Source organism: Tubulanus polymorphus, chromosome 7, assembly GCF_964204645.1.
Source record: "Tubulanus polymorphus chromosome 7, tnTubPoly1.2, whole genome shotgun sequence".
Taxonomy (NCBI): domain Eukaryota; kingdom Metazoa; phylum Nemertea; class Palaeonemertea; order Tubulaniformes; family Tubulanidae; genus Tubulanus; species Tubulanus polymorphus.
The window spans coordinates 17,362,401-17,388,128 of record NC_134031.1 but is presented as its reverse complement, the minus strand read 5'-3'; the positions used below and the strand labels follow the sequence as shown (position 1 = coordinate 17,388,128).

General features: G+C 40.7%; 1 protein-coding gene across 4 annotated transcripts in view; it reads right to left on the bottom strand.

The window, feature by feature from the left end:
* Positions 1-5,343: 5,343 nt before the first annotated feature.
* Positions 5,344-25,728, bottom strand: part of LOC141908413 (LIM domain transcription factor LMO4.1-like) — a 42,116-nt gene continuing 21,731 nt past the window's right edge. For all 4 annotated transcript variants that reach the window (XM_074798456.1, XM_074798457.1, XM_074798459.1 and 1 more), the window contains exons 3-4: positions 8,603-8,837; positions 5,344-7,599 (exon numbers count right to left, since the gene is read on the bottom strand). In XM_074798456.1, coding sequence (XP_074654557.1) covers positions 7,549-7,599; positions 8,603-8,837 — 286 coding nt within the window. In that variant the 3' untranslated portion in view covers positions 5,344-7,548. The remainder of the gene's footprint in view (positions 7,600-8,602; positions 8,838-25,728) is intronic.

The window sequence follows — 25,728 nt, the reverse complement described above, 5'->3', positions numbered from 1 at the left end:
AGATATTATCCGCTTTATATATGTGTATTATGACATAATCTAATAGCGTTGATTATTTATTAAATCATTATGAAATGCTAGCTTAAATTACTTTGAATTGCAGCATGCAACTATGTGTAGAATGCTGAAAACGGTCGATCTGGAATTACGCGATGTCTGATACGTGTAGCTAGCTGACAAGACTCGAATTCTATTCTATTTTCTAAATTGAGCTTAAAATCGGATAGAGTAAAAACCGGCGTAAAAATCCTCCCTTATGCAATTTCTCCCTCGTAATAAAACGTGTATCACGCAGTTCTGCTCCCTTCATTTGGGGGAGCGTTCCAAGTACGTTATCAAATGACAACATATTTGTAATATATTTCGTGAACCAATCGACGTATAATTCATTGTCGTGGCTGTTTTTTCCTCTGACCCCGGATACAATGCATCCCCTGGCACCACAATTACATGATTAAATTTTCAGGTTAAATGATTGATATACTAATGGAAAATTGACTAATTCAATAGGAAAATACATTACCTAATGAATTTAGAAAATGCCCCTCTGCAAATTATGATTAGATGGAGTTGCGGCGAGGATTTTTTTTTAAAGTGAACCTATCGACTGAATGAGATCGCATCTTGATAGTTAAAATACGGCTCACTCAACGTCCACGAGTCTCGGTGATATAGTTTAGTGATTTAGCGATGAAAAAGTAAAGTAGCCAGCGATTGTATTGAGTAACACGCGACGGAAATATCGAAATGACGCAGGTTGAATCCCAGGAAACGCGTTCAATCTCGACGATATTTGATGATTTTAGCACGATCTTAAACATGATGAACTTTACATCGTGTCGATGTCGTTATTGTCACAAATTATTGCTAAAAGTATCCAACGCTTTGGTTCAAACATCGCTGGTAAGAGGCTCTGTATGTCTTTTGCCCTGTTACGTGCGCTGCACTTGTCATCAATATTTAATGCTTTTTGCATTAAATCCGCGAGTGAGGATGTACGAATGGTAAACTATTGTTCTTAATGGACAGGATTGATCGCTTTAAGAGAAATTCTGCATTAGCCAAAGAGACAGATGACTAAAATCTTGCCGACGAAATGCACCGGGTTCTCGGTTGGTTTTCTTTCTCTAAGACGAATACAGACGCGGGATTAGGCAGTATAGGAAATACATTAGGCTCCGGAAATCAATGTTATTTCATATCAAAAGCCAACTTTCCTTACATTCGACATTGCCGATCAGAAATAATCTATAGTGCCTATCAATTTAACCTTTTACTGGTAACCTTTTACTTTGTAACGAGTAATTAACAATTAGTGAAGAAATGATTACGGCATCATCTAAGAACTGCTTTTTTCATATCACGCTTCTAAATCATCTGCAAATGTTATCGATTTTTTTTCTCGGACCCGAGTTTTATCTTTATCTAAAAACAGTTTTCAGTGTGGATCCGTTCACGCGCGCGCGCATCAAATCAGAGATGATTAAATGCGGGCTTAATGAATGCTTTTAATGCAGCGACGACGTTAAAAGTTCATTAATTCATTAAGAAAAAGCGTACTGCATTAAAATGATGCCTATAATACGCCACGACGATCATAAACTAAAAGGTTTTTCTATCTATTCGAACTTCAACAACTTCAGTCCATTTCTGCACCGCGATTAGTACAAAATCAAAGCGTGTGATTCATTTCAAAATACGTGTAGTAATTTCGTGAATCGAACAATTCCGCGTCGCGCCGCAGTTGACTTAAAACGGGTGACCCTTTCTGAAACGAATTCGAGGAAAATTGCCAAGATCAACAAAAGCTTTCATCCAATTTTAAATCCCATAATGTTGAACGTTGCGTACGAGAATATTTTATCGAATCAAACGCGACCCCGCGATAACGAAATCGCTCGAAAATAGCACTATCAACAAAATCCTTCGCAACGATGCACAAAGATTGAACCCGAAGCCAAGAAAGCACTTTGACATAAAATGTTGTCAAATGGAATTTTTCCTTTTTTTGCACGCTTGATCTATATCGCATTACGGAAAGCACTTACTATCCAAAACGCATTTCTATTAGAGCATTTAATGTATCCCTGATTTCTCTTAATGGCCTAACCAAATATACATCCAGAATTAGCAGTCACCGGCAATTTTTATCATGCTCGAATGTTCGCGAGGCCGGAATTATTAATTGCGTTTCGTTGTTGCGCTTAAAAAATATATACTCGATATCTGCTTCAGGTTCGGCTTTTTAGCTAGAAATTCTATAGTTAAGTCGAATCGTAAATTCAACATCTCGAGAACACATTACGAACCTATCCTGTAACGTAAAAAGACAGAAATTTCTGTGGCGTTACAAAAATTGCACTCTATGCGTCGAAAAAAATTCAAGCAGAGTTTACTAGATGGAATATTTGACACCACGAGTATTCTCCTACAACATCCTAGGCGTCATATTCAGACGGGTGGTTTAAAAACCAGAATAAACAAAGAAATATCATTCGACATAGAGATATTTCTAATAGATATGTCTGTAACCCACTGCATGCGTATCATAGTTCGTTGAAGTGCGCGTCCAGTAACTACCTAATTTCGTGGCACCTGACCTTCACGATACACAAAATGTTTCAACCTATGATAATAAAACTACATTTACATTTGCTTTATTTTCGTCATTTCAGAAAAAGTCGCCACACGTGATACAGAAAAATGTTTCAACCCACGATAAAAAAGATTCTTTTTCGTTTGTTTTTTCGTCACTTTGGAAAGAGTCGTCAACATTGTGGTGTTAATACAAAGTTGATGCGTGCGCGACGCTGTTTACGATATAGCTTTACGCGGGGAGAAATATAGCTCGGCCGACTAAGTGGAGATCTAATGGAAAAGGAAATGCAAAGTCTGCGAGATTGTGACTAATGCATCGAGGCTTCGTTGGATGTCGGTTTAATGGGTGCCAAATATAGTGGAGGTATATCGGCTCAGTACAAGATTGGTCAGGTAGAATATTTAGAATCACAAATGAGTAAAAACAACCCGTTTTTGTCTATATCGACTGAATGTGCAATTTCAGTATTCTACACAAACCCAATTTCCAAGCTAACGCTTTGCACGCATGTCCGCTATCTGGTTTTAGGTTAGGATTTTCAACAGAATGCTTCTGAATCGTCTTGAAGGAAAGTGGAGAAATGCTTCAATTTTTCAACCGCATATCATCAAAATATTCACTTGATGTGCCATAAAATAAGGACAAGATAATAATTATGGTTGGTTTCTTTCCAAGTGCGGATTCAGACGGTATCACCGTACGCAAGTGCTGCCATCGCGAGAATTTCGTGCCCCTTTTTTCGTGTGATCATCCCCACAGTAAAAAGGGCAAATCAAATCGTTACTATCAATCCAGGTAGGAAAAGGAGGTCCATTTCTACAAGCTGATAATATTCAACAAGACCCACCATTCTTAAGGATCTCGTCTGTAAAACACTTTGCATTAGGATTTTTTGCTTGGAAACTGTACGAAAATGTCGTAAATTTTCTGTGAGTGAGGACCCCCAGAAACCCCTTGTTTGTCGTGGATTATGTCTTATGTCTTTTTTATAAGCTCTGCTACCCTCAACACGGGTCCCTGGATCCGCCCCTGCTTTGCGTGAGCTATGGTTTCTGGAAAGGTAATAAACAAGCGGAGATTTCTTCTCTTTATTATAGCCTATACGAGACCGGATATTTTAGACATAAGAAATACATTTTACACCGTCGCTAATCCACGTATTAATGGCCACAGTCATCAACTACTAACGTCGCGCTAAACACAAATGTTTTCGGGTTTACAGGAAGTTGGTAGGATTCAACAGGAATATTAACAAGCCGGTTGATATAAGTCGTCCCGCGGCAGTCCGTGTATCCGGATTATAAACAGTACCTGTTTAGAATAGTTCTTGACGCCGAGTAACGTTAGTTACTAACGCCCGATAATCTGATGGCGAATTTGACACTAATCGGCGATTAATTGCGCGAATTCTGTGCGAAAAAGGTTTTAAGAAAGATTTATTTTATATTCATCGGCGTCCGAATCGGATTGTACGGAGATAAAAACTATATAGCTAGAGGCTTCATTAGTGGCATATTACACGACTCGTTCCAATGAGTAAAACAACTAATTTCGTCTGAGGCTAAAATGCTCAATTGATTTTAAAATAGATTACGTATAAACCCTTACAATAATACTCGGTTCTTTGCAAGTCGATGTGCGCTACGTCATCAAATATTGGCGTTTATAAATAACAATTACAATTGTGAATTTTGGCGTTAATTTTGAAGTTAAACATCTAAATGTCATCTAAATTGGGGATAGACTGGTTCCCGGTCAATTCAATTCAATTATCGATATGTTCAAATCCAAAATAACTTTATTGATCCTTGATATTAAATAATATCATATTATTCATTGTCGACAATATCAAGGAATATATGTGTATATTTTTCAAGGCGTCAATAAACTTTAGAAAATAAGTTTTCTTGTAATGTTACCCCGTTCGAGCTTCGCATTTTGTTTCACTATCATATAGTGAATCATTCCAGTGTGTCCATAAGTCACCGCCATGTTGGTGACTTGTGAAGAACAATTAGGAAAAAGGGACACCTATATTGAATGACTCCGAAATTGGTTCTATATCATTTTCAACGATAAACCGATTAGGTCGTCGAGCTTTCCTCGGATTGTGAGTTTGTCTATCCGAGGTTTCCTTGAACTTGAGCGTCGCATTTTGTCTCATTGTGTTTGTGACTTAAGAACAACAATTAGGAAAAGAACATCTCCATCGAATGTATCAATTCTAGAATATAATTTTCGACGATAAATCTTTAAAGGTAGACAGCCTTCTTCGGAAACTCTGCCTATGCGAGGTTTCTTTTGGCCGCTTAGGCAGAATGTTTGAAGGTATTGAGCCATCCTCACTAGTCATGGATTCGAACCTGATGGCATCACTAAAAGCCACGGCACGAAACCCCGCAACACTAGCCCAATCGCAGGGTTTACCATATATAGTTATTCCGTGAAATTTGCCTTTATACAGCGGTCAATCTGATCGGTGCTGCAAGTTTATGTGCGGCAAACCCACGTATGTACCCGCGCACCCGATCAAGAGTGGCAGGGCTTCTACCCTAGTGGGACTCGATGGCGTCAGGTTCGAATCCCTGCCGGAGAGGATGAAATTGGGCGAAGTGGTGAAGTCTGGTATGTAGGAGGCACGTTGACCTGGCTTAGATAACAAAAAACTAATACAACAACGAACGAACGCATTGAACTGTCATCATAGTTTAATAATCTTGTATGAATTTTACAAGCAAACATCTTTATACATTATGAAATTCTATCTTGAATTAAGATTATACATATATACTTTATTACTCATATATGTAATTTCCCATTACTATGTTTAGCCGTTTATATTTACAAATTGAATGAAATTCATTTATTTCGGCGACATTTTGTTTCACTTCGACAAGTCCGACCCCGAGAAATGAAATAACATGGTAATAATATTCATATACACGTATGTAACGTATGTATTTACATAGCACTTTCTGGTCCCCGTTAACAAAACAACGCAATTCTAAATGTACGAACGAAAAAACTTGTGAAATTCAAAATGATTGAAAAAATAAAGATACCGTGTACAAAAATAGTTAAGTCGTTAGTGGTGGTAGGTTGTTTTTGAGGGAAATAATCGACAGATTATGGCGAGACATATCTCAACATTATACGTAATGTTTTATTTTCGAAAGTCTTAGTTTTTGTGTTATTCAACTGATAATGGAATAGATTTGTAATTCGATAACATGAGACAGTTTGGATTACATCTGAGCCGATGATCTCGTATCTATCTCAATGTATGCGCGTTTTAAAAAAAGACATATACATCTTCGTGCGGATTTTCGCCTATAATACCGAGAGCCTAACAACCCATCCGAAATCCGATTTCGCTCAATACGCGAAATATCTGGGAAGGACCGTAATGTGTGATTAAACGGTTGCGGTTTGGTATAATCTAATCAGAATCCCATGCCTGAATAAGACGCCTCGGCTCTCGGTGTTTTTAGGGACGACATTCATAATAACGATGGATATGTAAATGAACACGCGAGTTATCTGTCGAACACGGGGTGTAATTGCACAAAATTCACCATTAAATATCTAACAAACGCTGCATACACCGACAATGGGCACCATCACGCAAGACCGAGATAAACCAGTTATGAATTATTATCGAGTTGTCAGAGCGTCTTTAAGAAGATGCGCTGTTTAACCAAAACGATGTGATGATGGATTGTGAATTAACAAGTTTTTTTTTTTACCGAGCTCATTCTTCTTCTGGGCATGATACTGGGTCGATATATGCGTTTAAGATACGTTCAAAAGGCGATAAAACTATGTCTAATCCATCGCCTGTTCATAAGCGGATTCGAGGTTCTAGCCGGTTATTATCTAGATATACACCAAATCTGATTCAGAAATGGGTAGCGGTTTTATGGACTGCAGGGGCCCGGTTTCGATAGACGTGTTGGTATCACGACTTCGGCTCTAGTCAATTTATCGTTACAGGAATTGAGTTAACAAACTTATTCTGAATTAACTCGGTGAAATTGAACCCCGAGGCTAGTTCGTGCCTAGTCTATATAACCGGGCCTTTGACAGAACTATGATTCGAAAAACAAGACGGTTAACATTTCTTATTCGATTCATTTCAGTGAAGAAAATGCGCCTTCTTTTTCAAAAGCCGTAAAGCGGAATAATAGAGCGCACGAACAAGCAGAATGCCCCGCGTTTATCGACATCAAAACAGATCATCGAAAATTAATTCTACGACAAAAGGAATCGTTAAATACGATGTCAGAAGGCGATGTTTCAGTGTAACGCGACGATGGCACCGTCGCATGAATAAATTCATTTCACGCGTGCTCTAACACAGGTTGTCTGAATAACAAGATAACCACGCGCGTTTGAATTATACATCAAATGAGACATATCAAAGCGGGAAAACCGGTTGCAGATATCGAAGATGCGGACCCGACCAGAGTTGGGTCCGTGGCTACCGACGCGGCCCGTTGTATAAGAAAAACCGTTCACGGGAAACCAAGAATTTTAACCAACAAAAAAAAATATAGAAAGAACTTAATGAATTATGTACAAGTAAATTACATACACAACTTGTAATGTAACGAATCGAAAAGAATTAAACGTTATTCAACGTCGACGGTTTGTGTTAAATTCTGGTAACATAAAAATATACAATGAATCTCCATCGTCCATCGAAACATTTTACACGTAAAAAGTTCGTAGTTCATTTGCTGACGTCTTTCGCAACGGTATCACAAACAAGTTTTACATCTTCATGCAGAAATCGTAGTCTTGCACGGCAGGCCGCCGCAGTCGATTTCCTAGCGGCCGTTCATCGAACGACTGTGAGCACGGATATTTAACGTCCATTTTTGGCCTCAAGTGTCAGACACACATGTTTAAGTGTACGATAAAGTTCCAATCACTTCAGCCATGCTTTGTCAGTATTGCTGTATGCGTAAGTCTTCCTGGACGTTGCTTAGTTTGTTTCTCTGAAAACCAAAAGACACCTAGCTAGAACAACTTGCCAAATAGAGAGGGACAACTTTCGCGGACGATTTCGACAACGGGCCTGTTCCTAGTACACGAACCGGCATTATAGATTTACAATTCTAATCATCGTACATTGAAGAACTGAAAGTTTCGTTTTCTTTAGAGGAGATAATATATAAAACAAAGGGAGCGGGAATCTTTCGCTGATTGATGGCATTAGCGTTCTTCGGGAGTTTTTACTTTTTATCCACTCTTCGAGAGCAGCGCACAAAAAACATAACACGCGAGAAGGACTAACGTAATATTGTCGTTTTTCGGCCGGTTCGTTCCATTATATGTGACGTTGGAAGCCTGATGGCGGTCAACACTTATCTAACACCCGATGCTAATGCACACTAATGGAGATTGCGATATTAATTCTAATGGTCGTCTAGCATGTGCTGGCACATCTAATGGATGCATTTACAAGTGAACAGCGGATATTTTAACACATCAAGTACGGCAACCCCCTTAATTACGCCGTCAGGGTACAGTCAATATACCGATGATATGAACGTATATTGTAATTACGGGCATAGGCGAGTGATTTTTAGTGGGACGCCAATGCGAAAGCTTCATCGTCGGAAGCCGGCCCGACCATCGTAACAGGAAATAGATGTCTGGCAATTGAAGGGCATACGAACTATATCGAGTATTTTTTCAGCACTAGTAGTTAATTATCAAAGTGGGGGATTTAGTAAAACGAATGGAAAGTGGTTTGGTTTTTTGAAACCAATGGCAAGTTGAAATAAAGCAGGGTCAGTTGGAATGAGAATTCAACTGTGATTAAGACGAATGACATAATCGTCATGCGACATACGTCGTTCGATCTTACCGCTACGTGTTTAGATATGTCGCGCGCAGTACAGTAGTAGTGTCCTCGCACATATCATTTCCGGTCCAGAATTACACCGGAAGGAAATTATTGACCGCGCGAGCCGACTTATTCTTCAATCGAATTACCTTATGGCCCCCTCGCATCGATCCCGTGCTTCCTTTTAGCACTTTCGGGTAGTCCTGTTCACAAAATAAACTGCCGTTCACCACTCCGAACCGGTCTCCGGGCTGTAGTTGATTGTGGCAGGACACGCAAGTAAAACATTTCAGATGGTAGACGTTCGTCTGGGCTTTCATCACAAACTCGCTGGCGGGAATCGACTGACCACAAGCCGCGCATGTACCACTCGAGCCGAACATTCTGCAAATATACAACAAATTCAAAAACGTTACAACAGAATCTCGATTGTCGAAGTTAAACGGAGTCAATAACTTCCAAAACCCAATGCACACGACGCAGGGAAACAGGGAAAAGACACATGAGTCTTCTGTTCACGAGAAACGAGGAACATGGTTTCGGGAAACGTTCCATGTTTCTTTGCGTTGTGTGCATTGGGCTTAAGCGACATAAAACTTCGTAAAAGTCATTTCAATTACATGTATAACAGTAGCAATCCATCCCTACAACTATTAAGGGAAACTCCATTAACTTGCGTTCTAACTTCTTTCGCGCTGCGTGGAATATCAAAACACCTCGCACTAATCTTGCTTTAATAAATCATTTCCTTTAATCAAAGAAGTTACTTTGAAAACGACGAGGGAAAACAAACGTTAGTTAAAAAAAACTGGTAGAAAACGACGTTTGAAACGCTCGCTAGGAATTCAGGGCACATTCGGTTAAAATTAATATGACCGAATGCCGAATGCAAACAAGGCGTCTTAACTAGTCTGTGGAGTATGCGAGCATTGAGAAGTAAACGGAACTAATGTAGAAGAGGATGATTTCCAAGGGGGATATAGCAGGAATCTCCCGAATCGTGAATGTCAGCGCTAATGTCACTTAATTTATCGCATCCAATTTTCTCCCGGCGTTGACTAAACAGCCGGCGCGACCCGGCGCGCGAAACTTGAACCAGGCCGGCGCGACTCGGGAAAGCCGACATAAAAGAATGGAATGAACTGAGCAAATTTACCGACTACGCTCTCCGAGGAGGTTGCTCGTTACGTATTTCGCCGACGAAGTTTCCAATTCAATTACGGGTCCCTAATTTCGACCGGTAATCACTTTATATCGATGGGCGAAGCATCGGTTGTGTACTGTGATGAGCGTTTAACAAACGAATCACGACGAACGCCTTCTACACCTCAATTAGGATATTATATTGATAGAGGGGGGAAAATGCATCTTGCAAGTGTGTTTGTGGCACTGTTTGCTCCGGTGACACCGGCGGGTCGAGCCGATACAACGGGCGCCAACGCTGTCCAAATATCGCTTATACGATTACCGTCGTCACAATGGAGCCATCCGTGATCGCGCCGCGAGTTTAATTTCATCAATGGAAGACAGACGATGGTTTCTTCGAACGTTGTATACATGTATTAACAAAGTTAAACTTGGGGGAAGTCTGAACGGGTGAACACGCGCGACACCGTTATAGATCTATCGAACTAAGCTCGGAAATATTTTCTATTCTGTCTTTTCCATCTTCATTCATCATCGGAGACCTCGCGGATTACGCCCCGTTCATCGCCGGCTTAAACGGGAGATAAAGTTTTGCATCGAAAAAACATTAAATTACAAAATATAACAGGTGAATTATTTTATTGAATAAACCATAAACTCAAATTTATTCATTCCGCAAAAATATGCAAACCAGTCGGCAAATCCCCCACAAGTCGGCGCGGATTTTTGGCCGGATGTCATTGTCATTGTGAAATCTACGCTTCCAGTCAGTCTGTTTAAAGTCACTGAAATCCGCCGTATAATCGATTACAACGTGACAAACGACAAGTAATATTATGATATTGAATTCTAAATTCCGGCAATTTATCATCGGTCTTTGTGAGGAATTAGTACGTCACTTTGAATTACTGGGCAACTCTTACGATAAGCCGCCATTAGAATAAAAACGGAGATGTCCACAGACTTAAATCTACATAATTTACACATGTTTCTATTCATCATCGGCAACAATTTGTCGATTTATCATCAATATTCAACATCGTGGTTTTGCATGCAATTATCGTATAATCAATTCGATATTTCTCCAATTATCCCGACGATCTATCAAGATTTTTCGACGATATCTCGAAAGGTAATCGCGTACCATAAGAAAGTGGCACCGAACTGCCTATACAAACGCCCATAAGTCAAAGACCCCGATAAAAAGACCACTTCAATTTAAGAACAAAGGCATCGTCGGTGATAGAATGGATAAAAACCAGATTGTAAAGATCAGTTGTGCACACGAGGGCACTGTTAACCCACTGGGGGTCTCCTATTCTACACGATAACACGCTGAGTATCAGTTTGCGGATATAACAAGTATATACGAAGCTAGAAAAAGAAGTCAGTGACGATGATGATGATGATGATAATTTGCCCCGTGTTTGTCTAGTTATTGTCCGTTATGAATAATTCCTAAGATGAACACTAGAGTAACAGAGTCGGCGCGGAAAATTACATTTTACATAATTCATAAGATATTAATTGAAACTGCTGTTTGCGGCGGGAAGCATATCGACGAAACTCTTCAATGCGATTATTTCGTTGGTTCTTAAATATCCAATAAATTGGCGATGCCTCTTAAGTGTTAGCTGAAGACTCGCTTAATTGCTAGCGCGTTTATCCGCGATGGGTGACACTATAGACGCCGAGCGCGTTACTGAAAATATTTAGCAAATTATCAGTAGTTGACGATTTATACTGTGTATATTTTTGTTAGAATTGGCGGTCGTTAATTTTTCATGACCATGGATTTTCGATAAAGGAAGCTTTTAAGCCATCAACAAGCTATTGCAAATTTGATTATTCATTAGGAAGGTTTGACTGCGTCACCCATCATTAGTTAGCGATATTGATTAACGTGTTATCATGCAAAATGTGCAGTATCTCTCCGAAAACAATTATGTTTCCTGACGCATTTCAGCAGTCGGAACAGCACCGTGAATACCAGTTTTAAATTGTTCTCTTCGTTAGAAATAAGAGGCAACGATTCCTTCGCGAGATATTTGGATAAAGCGCAAGTAATTATGCATCGATTTTTATCGGCATAGAACACCGAAGAAATTTAATTTAAAAAAACTTTATTTTCTAGTCCATTTTTAAGTCCTCGCTTCAAAGCAATGAACGTGAGCGTAGATCCCACGGTGTATAAGTTAGAGAGTACGAAATGAAGTAGTCTCATCATGTGCGAATACAATTCACAAATTTGTAAGTTTTCTTAGATTTCGGAACCATTTTGAATCATCAACGTTGGTTTTAATCATACTATATTTAATATTACCAATATTATCAATATTTCGCGCTTCAGTTTGAAATACACGCGAGAGAAGGATTATGTTCACCATATTGCTGATGATGACATGTTATTACGTCCTTCTTTTGAGAGTTAAAAACTGAGTAAATATTGTACGGAAACAAGTATAGACCAGCTGAATCAACGGCAATTCGTGATTTATGCAGCGGTACCAATTATGATTAGTCTGCCATTGTACTATTTATTATCATAGCTTATAATCCGACAAGCAACTTTATCAGCGAGTCGTATATTAGATTTACTCAGGTTTTGTGCCTCGTGTCAAATAACGTATATTTTTAATTACGAAAAATGCGATCAAAAGTCGAACGATATAGAAACGATAAAAATGCAATCGATCTCGACGGATGGCGAACTGTCGTGCGAGTTGATCGGATCGGAATGGCAACAGAGACAAAAGATTCATTTAAACGGGCTCAAACGGATTCGAATTAATCAGTTGGCGATTTAGACTAGTCGTGATTGAATAGCGATCGCTCGATCGATCAGAAAGATAAGATCAACTGTCGGCTGTTGGCGGGATGTTCGCAGCGGATCGTGTTCCTCGGACGAGCGATGTAAAACATGCTCGATGCATTAACGAATTGGTTTTAATCGTTTCCCGTTAACAACGTTTTACGTCGAGCCGAACAAGACGTCGAGCTCGTGTAGGAAATCGGAAATCTCCTTCGCGCTCCGATTTCATCCCATCGATGATTCCCTATAGTTGACATCCTCCCTCGGCAAGGATTCGAACCCGAAAGCATTGAGACGGCACCTGCGCAAATAGACCCTCTGCGCGTGCAATTGCGCAGCTTGACCCGCGGTACGCAACTTTATGTTCACTATAGGACTGTATAGGGGCAGGGGGTAGAATCGGTTATCAAGGGATGAACGCCGCGGTAGAGTCTCGATGCCACAGGGTTCGAATCCTGACTGAGGGCGGATGTTCAGTTGACTCAATGAATGAACCGACTGGTCCTATAGACTCAAGCGAAAAATCTTAATTTAAGATGAATTTCGGAAAGTGTCCGTGTAAACCAGATTCTGGGCCAGAAGTCATTAATTAACATAAGAATAATCAACGTTATTACTGACCACGCTATTTAACGCGAGATTAAAAATTAACTGAATAACGATGTATTGTTTGTTATTCTTCGACCGGAAGTCACATACAAAATAAGAATCATTACAAGTTATATGTTTTATGATGGTTTGCCGAGTGTTGTGAGGATTCCTCGTCGGGGAGCGTTGTTGAAAAATTAGCTGACACTCTCAAAAAGAATGGGTGTGTCCTCCAGTCCGCAGGGCGAATCGATAAATCGTATTGTTGACGGCGTCGACTCGGATGTTGAGAGGTTTCGGCGGCATCAGGTGTACGGCACCGTGTTCTGTCACCGAACACCGCGCTCTATATATGATCGAACAAACCCCGTACCGGTTACAATAGGAAACCGTACAACAAACGTTCGGGTTCATGTTTTGAAAGAGTTGTTCGTTCGATGCGTAGTTTGACGATGATAAACGATGTTTGCCTCTTTTTTATCGATACGAATTTTCACGGGGGATAAACACACAACGAACCAATACAATCAACAATGGAAATGTCTTCGAAAATAGAAACATACGGCTCTTTCGGTAAAAACTCGTACGAGCGAAAATTGAAATATGCCTTGGGGAACAACGCTCAAGTTTGTCAGCGAGGAGGAGATACCGAAATAAGGCCAGCGAACTTATCATTACTCGCGAATGAAGACTCAATTCAATGATGTCGCTGTCATTTTGTAAGAATTACCAAGGCAAATGTTTATTACAGAATTTCGGTGTTTCATTGAATTCGTCTCGTATAAATCGACGACAACTCGGGCGATGTTCGTTTCAAGCGATTTCGCTGCATTAATGCAACATCGACGACGATGACGGCGGCGCGAGAACGGAGCGGCTGCTGCACTGTCGTGTCGTCTTGGACTCGTCGTCGTCACCGCCGCCGGGCCCGGTAAACAAGCGAACATCCGAGTCTGTCGGATTTTTCGCTCAGATAAGTTCGCTTACGCGCCTGGGTAGTTCCTGTCATGAGATACTCCGTCGTTCATCTGGTCAGGTTCCCGGAGTTAATTGACGGACGATTTCGGCGCGGAGCTCTCCTAATTAATACGGATCGACCCGTACCTGTTTACCGGCAATTCGATATCGCGTGACATAACGACTAAATTTGTTTGTCTTTATTACGCCATCGAATGCGGCGACGTCGACGCTTCGATAATAAATAAACATCTGGGGCCGGTTTTACAGACTGGTATTACCTTTAACCCGGGGGCTAACTCAATTCATTATCAATTGAGTTAGCCCCCGGCTTAAAGGTAATACCAGTCTATAAAACCGGGCCCTGTGCTACTTCACAAATGAGACAGCAAAGACTAATCTAGATATATCGCAAATCGATTTATTCGCTATATCTTAGCGAAAATCATATGTAATTCATACATGAACATCCGTTGTAAATATTCTTCCTAAATTTTAATCGTTGAAGTGTCTTTAATCGAGAAGATTTGTCGCCAAATCTCCCACTAAAAAGAGGATGTTCTTGCGTCATAAATCATATACGATTACCACCAAAACCGTGCAAAAAACATCCGACTCATTCTTTGATATTCTGCCGGTTTTCCGATATTTGTCGTTGATATTCGCGTTATTCGGATACTTTTTCGATTCTTTTTCGACGGTAATTCTATTCTACTCATGAATGTATTCCGATTGAGACATCCGAACCGTCTCGAAGGACCTGTAAGACAACCGGGGCGCGCGAGCTCGGCGGCATCGGATTTCATAACGGCGAACCAGTCCCCAGCCGAATCAGCGCGGCTTGCATTCATCTGGATCTCAAGGCAAATCAAATATAATATTCACCGATTTGCAAGCCGGTTGAACGCGAAACTCCCCGCGCTACCGGGGTAACCTTAAACCGCAATTGTCACCAAGCGTATTCCGCAATTTCGCGAATGAAATCCCGTTTAAAAATGCATTCCTGCCGGCATTGCATACATATGATAAATACGCCTGTAGGTAGACTAAGGAATATAAATTCAATCTTCGTACCGCGCATTATGCAGGAAATAAGTACACAAAAAACATATTACTTAAACAGTAATAACATTCAAGCTTCTCTCTTTCGCGCTATTAAAAATCGAAATTCCGATGGCGTTTCACCACGTGGCAAAGCCTGCGGGTTTCGAAACCTATCGCGCACGGAGTTGACGTAAACAGTTTTAAATTCGTAACGAAACGGAACAATACAATGAATTATTATATATATGAAAGACGCAAAGTCTAATGATTTGAATTATAGCAAAAAGAATCACGCGTCACCACGCCCAACACTATGCGTTATTTCGTTAGGAAGTTGATAAATCATATTAGGCATGAAAGCACAAAAAAATCTGCTTGCTTCAACAAACTTACGGTTACACGTGTACAAACGGGGATCATCCCAATGTCAAATAAAAGAGGCGATTTTAATTGACATAGAGCCTGGAATGGCTCGTTATAAACCCGACCACTCTTGTCGTTGTTGGAGTTTTTGTTTGATATTTGAAACCAATTAAATCGAGGAAGATTTCAATCCTATCCTATTATTATCAATAACGATCTCATTACAGTGATATACATAAATACATGTATTCTTTATAGTGCCCGAACTGTAGTATCATCGGAATACTCGAAGCGCTGCACTATATATGGAACAGACATATTGCCGCTTCTTTTTATGTATAAAAAAACTTTGTATGTTGTGTATCGAGTTTATTTAACAAATGATTCTTAAAAATATCGATAACTGTTGTTATTTTTGCGAGTTTTTTTTTCTGTGAGAATGCAACGCACTTCAGCCACGAAAATCAATGGTTAATCAGAGATGATGATTTACAATGAGAAACAAGTTAAGTTAAGTTTATTGCTCCACAATTAGCCCATTGCACAGCAGAACGTGGGACTAGTGGGGTGTCTGACTACTGGGGTGTCGGAATAGTGCGGTGCCGGACTAGTGGGGTGTTTCGAAATTTAAAGGAAGAAAAAAAAAGAGTATTCAAGTATCCAATTCTATCTCGTATCCACCATCAACTAATAGCGAACGCAATCAGTGAGTTTGATTCTCATAAGGCCTATTTGATTCTCTGATGATACGCTTAACTATTCGCCTATTCATATAATGTGACTGGCAACTATTCCGAAGGTCTTCACTTTTCGTATCGATTGAGTAGTAAACGCGTATTGAATATCAGTGAATCATGAATTCATCAATTTTATTCACGTAGAGAAATCGGTTCGATTTCGATATTCCGGGATCGCGTGTCACCCGCTCGGCAACGCGTATATAAACGCCATTCTTCGTATTGCTGCGCCTTGAAAACAGTTCCCGGGCGTGGCCTCTAATTAAGTAACTAAATACCGAACGTACGAATGAAGAAAGGGCGAAACTTGCCGTATAACGTACGAATTCAATTTAACCGACGTTCGTAAAACGAGAAGGGAATGTTCATGATGATGTCTAAGCGTCAAACATGCAATGGCCCATAGCCAGAAGATATGCGCTTGAATGAAAAAAAATTTTTAATAAATGGATTAGTTTTCGTGTGTTTAAAACGATCGACCTATGATGATTAGAGTATGTCGCGTGAGACGGAGACAGTTAAATGGACTCGAAAAAACGACAGACGAGAATCTAAAGAACGAAATCAATTTTGATTTTATGAGTTATTTAAACGAAATATATACCGTTGAAAATTCGAAAACCTGATAAGCCTTTGCACGACGCCGAAGGCATAGTCGAATATGGCATATCTAAACCGTCAGACCCGCACGAAAAGAACGTATTCGTTAGAGAAAATCAGAACTGGAACTGATATAAAAAAAAATTTACTACATTCGATGAAAGAAGCAGGCAATCGGAAACTGCTGGAAATCATTTTCCAATCTTCTATAGGGCAGCACTGAAAATCAACCGGTAGCAAAACGGAGTTTTTCTCATTTGATGGAAAACGCTGTATCCATTTAGACCTATCCTTAGGAAATCCATGTGTTCTGATGACTGAACGCGGATAATTTTGAAATACGCGTCAATCAGTTGTTCTTAATGAGCGTAATTTCAGACGAAGCTTCGCAATTTGAAGGAAAGAAAAAACTATTATCTCCGCCGAACGCCTCAGTCGCAGGAGCTATATGTATCGATATCTGACAGTCGTAATTTCACCTTGCCACGCCAATTAACCGCAATGTAGACTCATTAGAAGAAATTTCTCGCGATAATTAATGAGGAGCCCGCAATATGTAACAAGAATGCGTATAAACTCATTGCCGTAATATGCAGTCACTTCGCAGGCGGTAGGAGCAACACCGCCGCACCGAAACCTGATTTTGTCAGTAACGACGGCGGCGCGTTGAGGACAACTTTTCAATATTTCCGCGTCCACGTAATACTAATTAAACAACACCTTTCACGCATACCCCTCAGCGCGCCTGGCATTTTGTGGTTTCGTTTTTTACCAGCGTGCGAACCAGTTTCGGCCGGTAAAAAGTCGTTTAATTGCGGCAATTGTGCGCCGGCGGTGCACTTCCGGTCCGCATCGAGAAAACAAACACGCTAACGACGACGGCTGATAATTACCATATGCACGTAAGTATTCCGTAAACCAATTATAATCTGTTGATGAACCCACGTTGGTCGGTACAAATATTTAAAACATCCATCCAATTAAATATAATTAGCTTGTTCAATTTGACCAAACTCATCGATGATGGAAAGGTTGTTCATTGATTATTATTATTATTATTACAGCGAATCGTAGAATGTAAAACCTGTGCAAAACCTAATTGATTCCCGAGACGGCAATTGTATAGGAAGCACATGGATAGAACGAATATCTAAGAATAGAAAACTGAAAGAAAACCAATTTCTTTCATCTCGTCTCTGTGATGGGATTTTTTGTACGTTTTGAACTAATTTTCGTAATTGCGACAGCCGCCATGTTATCTCTCTTTCATCACAAGAGAAAATCCTTCTTTCATTATAATTCGAAATAAGACGACGCGAAGGCCTCGTAGGAAAATCTAACACATCAAAATGTGAATGTGGTATAGTGTGTGGCGGCACTTCAGTTTCCCCCTGTACAACCGAGACACTCAACTCCAATAAGTTAATGCACTAATAGGTTTAGCTATAATATTCAAAGCAGCGGCCAACGTTTAAGAGGTAGTTGAAAGCAAAATCTCGCTTTCAATGAAAATAATCTCGTCCGCTATGTTTTAAGCCAGACTTGCATTAGTATTTAATGGATTGAAATGACATCTCGGGCTTTAAGTAGGTTTTTCGTCTCACGGTTTTTTGACATTCGGTATCGCGCTGGTGTCGTGATCGCGCGTATAAAACGATGTTGTCGAATACGTATGGAATAATGGCTTCTTAAGTGTTAAGAGCAAGATATGAACCCATTTTGTTGGGCGGCTTTTGTATAGCTAATTCCAAAGCGACTGTTTGAATACAAGAGGTTATGGAGGAAAACAAGGAATCGCTGTTCATCTAAAGGCCAATAATTCTCGAAATCGGTCAACTGGTCCAACTAATGAGAACAAATACGCCTAAGGCAAAGGATTGGATGGTGGCGACTTCGACTGATGGATATTTTGAATGACTGCCCGACGGCGTCAAAGAATCATTAAAATTCAGTTGAAATTGAGTTTCAGTATAACGATGGCAAGGGAAACCATCTCAGCCCAGAGACAAAGAGACAACATCAACATGACTCCTATAATGACGGACCGATCGGGGTGCCAATTAGCGAATTACGAATCAATTAAGCCACAGTAACGCATTCTCGCGACGGATATCTCCGATTTGAATAGAATTTAATTGTCTTGTCACTTTGGGGTTCTGAAGTCTCGTCGCTTGCGTGGACGATTAATTGCCATTTGCGTAATTGCGACCTTGACCTATCGGTAATGATAGCTTAGACGCGTTCGTATCGCAGAGTAACTCTCCGAACGCCCGGCCATCTTTTCGTCCATTAAGACGCCGTCATGGCAAATCCTATTCCCGTAAGTAGAATGCATTGCGGTATTTTTCTTTCTTCCGTTTTGAGGAAATTTAACGCGTCGCTCTTTCCCGGGGATATCGAGTTTTAATGAGGCCAAAACAGTCACCGAAGCGGTTAATGCGACGCCGCCAACGTTCTGTAATTGACCAAATTTGCGAGATAAGGGCGCGAAAATCTAGAATCCACTCGGCAGTTATATACCATTATATTCGGGGAAATTCGAATCTAAAAATCATGTTTCATATTTCATAAGCATAAACCAGGTATAGTTTCTGAGAAACGAGGAACGTCGTTGGATTTCACCAAAGGCTAACGGTGTATTAGGACAACGACACGAGGATCACCTTTCAACACACCATGTCCATCATTAGACAACAAATTAACCTGATAAAGAAATGGCTCGACCGACCTACGGGGCTTAATTACGGACGTTTCCAAAATAATCAAGGTAATAGGGCACATCTTATAACGCCCGGTAAACACTAAGAGGTCAGATACCACGAAAATAACGTGAAAAATTCGCACCACGCCAGTGAATTCTGACTCTAGCGAATAGGAAGTGGATAAGCGTAATTATGGTAGCGTTTGATCCGCGCTAACAAGATGATACCGGTAAGGAGCCCCTGATTTGGCGAATAATGAGCCGAGAGAAGCTGCTGGCCCGCGGCGGACTGTGAACCCCGTCCACAGACGCCACCAGACGTCCCCCAGCCTTATGTATATAACAATCCAACGTAATGAACTCGGCGCAGCTCGAGTACTGACAGACTAGCTTCGTTCTTCGTTCGCAAAACGTCGCTAACGAGCTAATATCGCGCCTTAGTCACAAGGCTTTTGGTCTCATTAAAACTAGAGATTTTACGGAATAAACAGGCGCCAATTTACACCAGATCTGCTTCTTCGCGACAGTGCCGCAGCTTCATTAGACGAGACCCACCGAGAATTGGATCCTATTTCGTTTTCAAGCTATTAGAGCGAATAGGAAAAATGTGTCCTAATCCTCCCATTAGTCGATGCAAGAAGAATGGGAGAAACGAACGTAGACTAATATGACATTGCACCTCAGATGATAAATGAAGGCCAGGGCGCATCATCAACCGCCTAATATGGCAAAAGCAATTCGCGACAACACGTGATCTGACATATATAGCGCTGCTGTAAAGATTGCGTCCCGTACCCGAAGGGAATTGACTTTCATTCGCGTTGAAATCATCAGGGGTTCTTGATGTCGTCCTCGGAGTTTTGCGATGAACGTCAGTAAGAAACACCGCACGCGGGCTCGTTAGTTAATTGTCTTACATTATATGCATACATATATACAGTACATTGATGAGATTATTATTCTCGTGTACATTGTTTCTTGTTTGATGCAGAAAACCATCGACAAAATAGCGCTCGATTTAAACCTTTACACTTCACGAACCTTGCCTTTCTGAGACTTCGACAAGCTTTTCAGTTCATATACCGTGTCTGAGCGAGATGGTTACGACATTTATATATCGGGAAGTAATGAAAATTCCAAAATTGCGGAAATGCAAAAAAATACGCGGATTTATCTCCACAAAACCGTCATTCATATTATATGTAAAGTCTAATACCTCTTCTACTAATATCACTTTTAACAAATAGACACAAGTCTCAAATAACAGGATGATATGAGACGGAAATGCGATGCGCTCACGTAGCGTCTTCTATAATGAAAAACTAACATGGAATATTGAGTACACCCAGTAATTGACATACGAAACCACGAAAAATCACCACCAGGATATACATCATTATGACTTAGCTTAAATATATGATATCTTTATTAATTATTCGGATTTTCTACCGATATCCTCGACGTTCCGCTTATTACTTATTAAGACGTTCGGGTTATTGGTGAGCGGACTGTATATACCGGGGGTATGAGCGCCTCGTTTAAAGGATCAACGGGCCGACGACACATGTCAGATTCTCACGGAGTAAGCACCGAATCAGATGAATAAGCTCGGGCTGCTGTGCGCGCAGTATAATCTCGCCAATAATACAATGGTTTACCCAGTATTTACACGACGCGAATAGACGATTAGTTCGTTTTGATTCTCGGCTGAAATCCGAACTCAAATTGCGACTGACGACGTCGAACCTGGCGAAAGTATTACAAGAAATAGTTTTCAGCGACAGAAAACAGGCCGAATAATGATATCGACAAATAGCGATAGCCAAAAACTGGGTCGATGCGAGGAACCGTCAATATCCTCAAATCGTTTGTCCCATCGGGCACCCTCAATTGATATCATAACTTCGTTATATCTATTATCTTATACCAGTTATGATTTCATTACGCTTGTCTTTATTCCAAAAGTAGACCACCCTCCTCGTTGTAATGTTATGGACGAGAAATGCATGTTTATGAAAGTGGCCCGTATACTATCATCGTGAAGTACCATTATCGATAGATTAAGACGGTCGCCACTTCCGAACTTGGCGTCAGTGACTGGCTGCGTGTCGGAACACGATACCATCACCCCCGTACAGCACACTCTCTGCCGGGCGTTTTAATTGCGCATTAAAACCCGTGTAAATGGCACTTTTGTTGCATTAATACATCGCCGAATCGGATGTCTCTAATCATAGCAAATACCTTGTAAAATGTCAAAATAATTGCCAGCGATTATGGTGCAGTGATTGCACGGGCAATCGTCACTCAGAAACCAGTCTTAATGCATCGTAGCGACGATGTAGTGCATTTTCATCTTCGCGTAGTCACATCAGTGTTTCCATGGCGGTAGCCGATGCGTGTATGATTCGCAACAAAAAATTCGAGAAAAAGAATCGAATAAAACTTTATCGGGTGTATATTTTGTTTAGAGAATGAAAATCTACGGCCACTTTTACCAAACCTACACTGGGTGACTTAACCACTCTGCCTCGTGTTCGTTTATTTTGTGACTGTTTCATATTCAAATCGTAATTTTAATTGGCAACCAATATAATACAGAAAACTCGTTGTTGGAGAGTGATTATAATATTGCCGCTCTCGTTATTTGAGTCTTATTATAACTAATTAGTCGATTGTACTGGCGAAGCTCTCCATTCCTCAGTCAATGCAAGAAAACACGACGTAATGAGGCTATTTAGTTTAATTGGGTATCCCTGACATCCATCAGGTGCAGATGCATGAGCTCGTATAGACGATTTTAATGAAAGCAAATATCCACTTTCGTTCACGCGCAAATATCTTTGAACAACTATACGCGGCTATGTACGAAAAAAACCATCAATCACAATCGCTAATTGGTCGCCACGTGGCCATATTGACTTGATTTCTACGAATACGCGATCAGTTTTATGAATAGCGGTTTTGGAAACGGTAAATATTGCCATGAAGTGAACTCAATTCGAGAAGTGGAAGAAAAGCTGTAAACGCCGTATATGAGCCTATAATCACCTGTCCCACGCGGCGTCAGCTGGCCAATTAGCCCCTTCACGCGGGCTCCTTTTCTACCTGGGCGATTGAACGATTAATTAATTAGGGAACGCTAATTAAGCAGCAGGTTTCACGCGTCGTATAGTTCGCTTCTAATGAGGCACGTTTTTTAATCAGTCAAATCGCCTCGTTTCACCATCTTAAGAAAGACGGCAAACAAATGAAGGCAATTTACAGCCCTTCTACCATATTTACGTACTTTCGTCTCGTTTAAACCGACAAAATCGTTGTCTTATTTCAATCTACACTGAACGAAAATCATACCACAATCAATATCTGAATCTAAAATTTATTTATACATATATGCGTTAACCAGCTGAGCAAACGTGTAAACCCAGATGTTGAAATATCACACGATCTGCAAACTGAGATAAACACGAATCTGCTGAAAAACAACTTCAACTCGTCAGCTGACGACAGCGTTTTGACACGTGTAAGATGCGCTAATGGCAGGGCACCGTTCGAGGGGGTATGAACCATTGCCTGACCATTGAATCACTCAAAGCAAGCAGTCGTTTGAAATAGACGAATCTGATGTTCTTTCATTTTCGTGAACGGAAGAAATCCGCGTATCGAATCGGCTATCGCGATCTTTCTCCGAGCCTATCTCTCTATCACCATCAGTCGCCGTTCAGAGTATTAATTCACGCTCCGACATGAAAAGACCATACACTTTATCCGCTTTGCTGAAAAAAACTATACCTAATTCTATTAGCCCGAAAGAAAGGCGTAATTAGTCAGCTTTTTACAATACATCAGAAAATGCCGTGATTCTGCGCCATCAGCGAGATGAATCTCTGCGACTATTATTACAGTGAACATCTGACGAGGCTTTTAGGGAGAGCAGAGCGCAGTCAACGAAAAACGACACAGAAAACAACTAATTTAGATGAAGAGAGAACTAGTGAGTGGTCCACACTTGTGATTCGACGATCAGATACGCCACTTGCCCGGCATACATAATGCCATCTCATCTTGCGTGTGAATTATTTAGTAAATGGGGAATCGACTTCAAACAGCATCATACAATACCGAGATGGCCAAGACACCGATATATACCATACACTTCCCTGGGAAATATCGACAAATTGTATCTTCAACATTCACAAACACTCTACTGATTTTTCAATGGTTTTATTGTTTCTTTTTTTTTAGAATTTCCGGCAGGTGACGGATAACCTTGCTTCCGTCTTCCGGTCTAACAAAAGAAAGGTGAAGGTCGCGCGTATATAGTACGCCGTATGACGGCGCGGCCCGCCGAGTCAACCAGTCGAAATGCAATCGATGGAATTACATCATATTTCCCTATTTGACGTTTGTTAATGAAAACGATCGAAAGCGAAAAACCAATTCCGAGACGAATACAAATCATGTACCGTTTGACAGTGGATATTATAATTCGGTGCAATACACTGGCAAACGTTGCTGACTGAGTCAATTGGGTATATGATATTACTACGATAAATCAACCATTAATCATATGATCGAGCAATAGCAATCGATCGGCCAATCGATAATGATCAAGGGTAATTCATTTAATGACGGTTGAAGTTCATTTGAACAGTGTTTACCCGTCCATCAATTCACATCTACATGTTTACCAATTTTATTTCCCGATTGATTAACGGGTTGTGAGCCGCTGCAGAAAACGTTCGAGCGTTTTTAGAAATCGTAGCGTAATTTGTTTGCCGTGGCGTCCGCTCGGGAGGAGTATAGCGGATCCGTCTTTTCGCGACACGAGAGCCGCGGGATCGAGAAATGGAGAACGCTCGAAACGCTTCAAAAACGAAACGTCGAAAGACGCGTATACACAAATTACCGAAGAACGTTCGTGAATTATGCGAAATTGGTGATGTTGTCTTTGTGGCGGAACTTGTTCATTTAGACTGTAATCACGGATTTGGCGGCGCTTTCGACACGCTAAGCACACAGCGGATGGCGTGAAATAAACTAGTTTTACAGCTCCGAGTAAATTGAAAACATAAATCACGAAAACGGTGGCAAATTAGTGGCGCACATTCATATAACACATAGTTATTATTCTCGGTTTTCAATTACAGAGCCGTCTAGCGCTGTTACAATCTATAACAACATTGATCAGACATTATTATACAAATGTAGGGTATTAAGTCCGCCAAAGATGTACGACTTTCTTATAGCTGTATGAAGACTTAAATCAAAGAACCAATGAAGCTGTCATCCGACAAAACCTGGACAAGGAACTTGCGGGAAAGTATTCGTTTCTGAAAGGCTGGGAAGCTTCGAGCCAGACCCCGGGGTAGCACCGATAACTCGGGAGAAACGCATTACACGAACGAATGTCTCAGTCGACCGTGCAGTCACAGTCCAACAGCAGTCAATTAGCTTTCAGTCAATGCAACCACGAGAACCTTGCGAGCAAGAAAAGGAAATGAAACCAAATGGATATATGTAATGAGTGACGCTAGCAGAGTGGAGCACATAAGGTGCGTCTCATTAACAACACTTTAATCCAGCCCGTGTATAATGGAAGTTAATGGTTTCAACAGTCGCAATTACAAAGCACGAGCCGTAATGGTATCGTGTCCTTGTTATACATCGGACGGCTGAAGACTAATGGCTACATTCGATCAATTCGAATCAACGACGAGCCAAGAGTCGAGTGAGAAACAAGGGCCACGGACCGAACGAGCACGTCTTTGCCGAAGAAATCGAGAAAATCTTTTTTTTTAGTGTTGTTGCGCTTAACGCGACGAAATCGAACCCGAGTGCGCCATCGGATTATTTCGATCTCGGTGTCCAAGATTGAGTTTTTTTTAATTACGAACGCCAACCTTATTCTACGCCGTACTTAAATCTGGTAACTACAATTTCTCATCTATAACGACAGTACAACGCGTTCGACAAAAAATCGTTAAATTTTCCCCCAGGCAATGAACCTTACCCTATAGTCTAATATTCTGAAAATTATCTAGCCTCGGGCAGAGCGTCATCTAAACAGTATTTCTAACCTGTGCACTATGTATATATGTATTATAATGTCTCAATCATATTCGCACATGTTTCTGTCACTGTAATTTAATGTTATTGCGAAATCGCCAGGCGACTGAATTTTAATGTCGGTGATTTTCCGTGCAGAGCGCTAAAAAGTCCCTTGAACATCTCCGACTGTAAAATTACCCGACAATTTACTGTTACCGAATATAGCACAGAACGAAATGAAATCTACTATTAAAGGCGAGTCAAACGCGAGTCGTC